Below are 5,094 nucleotides of genomic sequence, written 5' to 3'. Positions count from 1 at the left end.
AACTTCAGGAAAGAAATGATGTCACTTACAAACAACCCTGCCAACCTGGGGACAAGGAGGCTTCAGTAATGGTAGCCTCTCCTTTTGAAAAAATAATTTTCATTTGTTCGTTTTCTGTGCATGTGGAGATCAGAGGATTATTTGAAGAAGTTGGTTCTCTCTCTACCCCATAGGTCCTGGGGCTAAACCATGTCATGAGGCTTGGTGGCAGGTACCTTTATCCATCCTGCCAGCCCCAGCAGTGCTTCTCTATTGGACCGCTGACTTGCTTGATCTGGGGTGGTTGCTTGACTGGGCGGTTGCTGCAGGTCAGTAGAATAGAAGAGTGTGCAAGCAAAAGTTGAGTGTGGTGACTTGGTTGTATCATTTATGTTCTGATATTGGCCAAGTAGTTTTAGCTCTCTGAGCCCAGCTTTCCCTTTCTGACAGGTGGGGATGGTTGATTGTGCAGTCTCAGGTGCACTACCACACTGGCAGGTGCTTTAGTCTGCTCTCGATCGCCCTGACAACCCACCCGAGAACCTCAGTTCAAAGGAAGAAAAGTTTATTTCCTCTCATGGTTTCTGAAGATGACCAGGGTACTTTCAGGCAAATGGTGAAGCCTCATCATGGCAGAGGCATGTGAAGAGAAGCAACGAAGAAATAGGTCTTGCTGCTACCACAGAAATCCCACCCAACTCTCTAAACCCATTCAAGTATGACTTCAATACAATTCACGAGGTCAGAGCCCTCATCACCAATCACCTCTGAGCACTGCTGTACTGGGGACTAATATCTTAATACATAAGCTTTGGGGGTACGGGAAATATGGCGTAGTCGTGCCATTAATCTCAGCAATTAGGTGGCAAAGGCAGTCAAACCTCTGAGCTTCGAGCTAGACAGAACTATAGAGTGAGACGTGACTCAAAACAACAACAGCAACAACAAAAAGCCAAATCAGATGGACATGGTATAAAACACACCGAGTTTGGAGCAATCCTCAAAACTGTCCTTAAAAAAGCTTGGTTAAGCCTGCGGTGCTTCCGCATGCTTTTAATCCCAGCACTCGGGAGGCAGAGGCAGGCAGATCTCTGTGAGTTCGAGGCCAGCTTGGTCTACAAGAGCTAGTTCCAGGACAGGCTCCAAAGGTACAGAGAAACCCTGTCTTGAACCTTCCCTCCACCCTGGGATTCTATTTTACATCTTTTTATTATTTGCTGTTATTCCTCTTCATCTGTAATTCTGATTTTCCAGAAAAAGAAAAAAATAAAATAAAACTCAATTCCAGTCACTTATATAAGACCATATTTATTATTCCTCTGTGTAAACAAAGCATCCATTGTTTCTTTGTCAGCATGTGATCTTGTCACTGTATCTACCTAGAACAGGCTGGTGACAGCCACTCCCACTGTCATCAAACACAGTGTGAGCAAGGAGGAGAGGGAATGGGTGTTGGAAAGTACCCTGAGATCGTTCAGAACTAAGAGTCACAAACACAAGTGTGACAATTAAATAAATTACAAAATTAAAATTAGAATTGAAGTTGAGAGTCCCTGTGTGTGGCTACTTGGCAGCAAACCGTTTACAGGAGATGGAGCTGTGGAGGTGACTGGGCTGTTTTGAGGCTTAGATCCCTGCTTCACACCGGGCTCATAGGTTTCTGATTGCCTCACTAACAGGGGCTGCTGAATCCCAGCCTCAGCTCTCCCTCCGGGTCCAGAATGATGTCTACAGCAAGTGAAAACTTGCTGGGCAACGGGATCTGAGGGGTAGAACAAGCAGAGTCGAGCACGTTTCTTCTGCAGGTTTCTTTATTCTTTGGGCGAGGAAGGAAAAGGATCATTCCCCACAAGACTTTCATTTTTTATATCTTACAGACAAATTAACAATTCGATAGGCAGTTACAATAGTATCAAGCATGCTTTTCACAGACTCACAGAAACAGATACAGGAAGCCTCTTCTTACATCTCAGCGGGAGAGGCATGACTATGAAACTCCCTGGCAGATATCGGGAGGATTGATTAAGAATGGGACTTTAAATCATGACAGAATTCTAAGAAGACATTTTCATGCACTAACTACATTTCTTAAGTGTAGCTGGAAGTTTATGGTTAATAATTGTAGAAAAGCCCAGCACTGCTGCTGTGCTTTCTGAACATTTCTGCTTCTTTCCCTGGTGACTGGGAATAAGGCTTTGGTAACCATAGCAACTACTCACGGGCTTGGGAGGAAGGCAAGGTGTTTGATTCTCAACAGTATCTAGCCGGCTGAGTTAAAGGGAATCACTCTGGAGACTTCTGGCTCCAGCAGGGTGCCTGCCAACACCGGGTGAGAACTGATTTCTTTCTGAGGCTGGTGTATGGACTCAAGCCTTTCTCCTGTATCTCTAGTGGCAAAGGCATAAACAGTTAATGTCCTTGGCTATGCTATTGTGTTAATTGAAACCAAGACAAAGGGTAAATACAGAATATTACTAGCTTGTTGGGTTAGAACAAAGGCCAGTAGATTCCACCTTCCCGAGTCTGCTGTTAGAGAATTCAGGGCCACCCAGACCTGTTTATCAGGTAAGAGCAGACATTTTTGTCACTGTGCTCAATTCCTCCTGCCTAGGGCTCCACTTTTGGCAATGAATCCTGTCAATAAGGGTAATTGTGGGGGACTAACTTATGTAGATTACACTATTAGAACAAAGGTTTGGCTGAGTGAATGTTTTCAAACCAGAACTTCACAGCGTGGGAAAAGGTATCCAGTTGCCTGCAGAGGAAAAGTCAGGTTATCTCAATGAACGATTTATCCACTCCTGGGATATTTTAAAGGGAGAAATGTCATGCTTCCACAAGATGTCTACAGAATTGACAGTGACTATCCAAAAGGCAAGTGTCCCTGAAGCTCTGCAGTCGGGTTCTCCATGTGGAGTGTATACATACTTCCCATGGATCTCACTATTGGACTGTCACCTGTACTTTAGCTGTGTACTCTTGTGGACTTGGGACACCTCACTGCCTCCAAGCCTCTCAGGCATTCAGCTCCAGGTCAGCGATGTATTCTTGCACCCAGGCTTCTTTGGGGTCAGCACAGACCATCCGGTTTCTCTTGGTCATGAAACTGTGGAGAGAGATGAGGGTCAGAACTAGAACTAGAGTCCGAAGTCCTCTGTGGAGTCTCCACTCCACCCGTCATCAGTGATGCTCTATAGAGCCTCTCTCACTGGTCCCCTTTAGAGGTTCCTGTGCTCCCCCACACCCAAGGCTGTGAAACCTCCATAACCCTCTTCCACAACCCACAATTTCAGAGAAAGCAGGAGAACAGAACTTACATGATGCCTGGCTGAGAGCAATGGATGCTGGTCTCAAAATAGTCAGCAATGAATTTGCGGTTAATCTGCCGGCTATAGGAGAAGCAGCAGAAGGTTGGGGTGTTAGCATCATCTGAAAGGGAAAAGTCAGAATGTGTTCAAGTCACCATTGAGCAGGAAAATCAGCCAACACAGTTTCTTGACAGGGTAAGGAAGGCTAGGGCTCTGACCGCATTTGGGACTAGAAAAGACTTCTGTATCTGTCTTTGTTTCTGTTTCTGGTCTCTTTCTTGCTCTAAACTATGGGCTTCCTCTTTCTCTGTAGGTTACCCCATGTCCCTTCCACAGCTTTCTCTGATACAAGAAATTAGCAAAGGACACCTGGGGCATGGCCTAAGGCATCCCAGAGACAGAGTTAGGCATCCTAGGGCTGGCTGGTAAGTGATTGACACCACGCCCCCTGTTCACTCCAAGTCCCAGGTACCTACAAGAGGTTAGACATCCTCACCCCACAGAGAGAAAAATAAAAATCTTAAAGAGAAAGGTCAGTTTCTTCTCTCTTGTAGACTCTGAAGCCACAGAAAAGACTCCTGCGGTCTGCCCAAAACCAGAGTGGGGACACGAGCTGTATCGATGTGGACTTACATCGAGCTGAGAAGACTTGGTCACAGAGAGCCATGGTGCAGAGAAGGACAGCAAGGGCAGCTGTGGGGATCTTCATGATGTAGAGCAGGTGATGGAGCTGGGGCTGGTCAGCAGAGACCGGTCCTCACTGCTGTTTGTGTTCTGCTGGTATCTGATGGCATATGCTCCTTCTCTTTATAGGCAGCCATGGAAGAAGGGGAAATGAAATCTGGGGGTGTGGAGGGAAAGTTTTCAGCACAGCAATGGTGTCGTGTTGGATATTGCACAACCCAGGGCCCTCAGTGAATACATGGGGCTCAGGATCCCTAAGAATAGAATCCCCAAGACGTAGTCCCAGCTCTCAACTCGTGACCTATTCTTATAGTATTTAAAGCACACAGGCTGTTTCCATTCCTCCTGGTGATTCCTAAAGCTGGTAGCAAGAGGCATAAAGAAAAGGCAATAGTGGTTTTACCAGGAATGGGGCATCCACGTTTCTTCCCATTTGCTATCAATTCTAAAGAAGAGTGTCATAATCACTAGTTTCATTAGAAACTACATCCCAGGAAAGCCAGCAGTGTGGAGACCTGCCTGTAATCCCAGCCCTCTCAAGCTGGAGGCATCAGAACCAGAAGTTCATGGTCATCCTCAGCTACATCATTGGCTTGATGCTAACCATGGGTATGTGAGACCCTGTCTCCCAAAACAACACACCCTGACTGTGTCCAATCCCATCAGGACCTTCTTAACAGTCCATGTTCTTTATCTATTTACTGTTTCTGCTGGAAACCATCAGTCATCCACCCTCCCCCCCCCATCACTCTCTCACTTCTTCAGAAGCCACCTTCGTACCTATGATGTAGTTTCTGAGCTGGAAGAGGAAGTGAAAACTGCCATGTCAGCCACTTTCAGCACGGGACACTTCCTATTTCCAGCATAACAACACTTACTGCTGTGGGTCCTCAGTCATCCATGTAAAGTTTTGTTTTAAAATTTGAATGATGTCCCATTGGTTTTAAACAAATTCAGACCATGTCTTACTGGTAGAGTCTGGATAACACATCCTAGCACATGATGAGTCTAACAGTGTGGGTTTCCTGACCAAGTCACTAATTTAGTTCTTTTGAATGAAGGCAATGGATGGAATCTATAATCCTCAGTGTCTATAGGGTTGTGAGACTTTTCATATGAATCT

The 5,094-nt window shown here is 45.7% G+C and overlaps 1 protein-coding gene across 1 annotated transcript; it reads right to left on the bottom strand.

Annotated features, from left to right (window-relative positions):
• Nucleotides 1-1,291: 1,291 nt before the first annotated feature.
• On the bottom strand, nucleotides 1,292-4,113 carry LOC101987201 (C-C motif chemokine 3-like). The gene is made up of 3 exons (XM_005349351.3): nucleotides 3,921-4,113; nucleotides 3,297-3,408; nucleotides 1,292-3,085 (listed from the first exon to the last, which is right to left on the bottom strand). Exons 1-3 carry the CDS (start codon nucleotides 3,994-3,996, stop codon nucleotides 2,995-2,997), a joined length of 279 nt encoding a protein of 92 aa, XP_005349408.1. The 5' UTR covers nucleotides 3,997-4,113; the 3' UTR covers nucleotides 1,292-2,994.
• Nucleotides 4,114-5,094: the final 981 nt, after the last annotated feature.

This window comes from Microtus ochrogaster, chromosome 7 (genome assembly GCF_000317375.1).
Source record: "Microtus ochrogaster isolate Prairie Vole_2 chromosome 7, MicOch1.0, whole genome shotgun sequence".
Taxonomy (NCBI): domain Eukaryota; kingdom Metazoa; phylum Chordata; class Mammalia; order Rodentia; family Cricetidae; genus Microtus; species Microtus ochrogaster.
The sequence above is the reverse complement of the archived record's forward strand: the minus strand, read 5'-3'. Positions and strand labels throughout refer to the sequence as shown.

Excerpts from the sequence above, each read along its gene's own strand:
- LOC101987201 (XM_005349351.3), bottom strand. The coding sequence starts at position 3,996 with ATGAAGATCCCCACAGCTGCCCTTGCTGTCCTTCTCTGCACCATGGCT. Across the intron at positions 3,409-3,920 it reads CCAAGTCTTCTCAGCTCGAT|ATGATGCTAACACCCCAACC; the intron begins GTAAGTCCACAT and ends TTTCCCTTTCAG. Across the intron at positions 3,086-3,296 it reads TGCTCTCAGCCAGGCATCAT|TTTCATGACCAAGAGAAACC; the intron begins GTAAGTTCTGTT and ends CTCTCTCCACAG.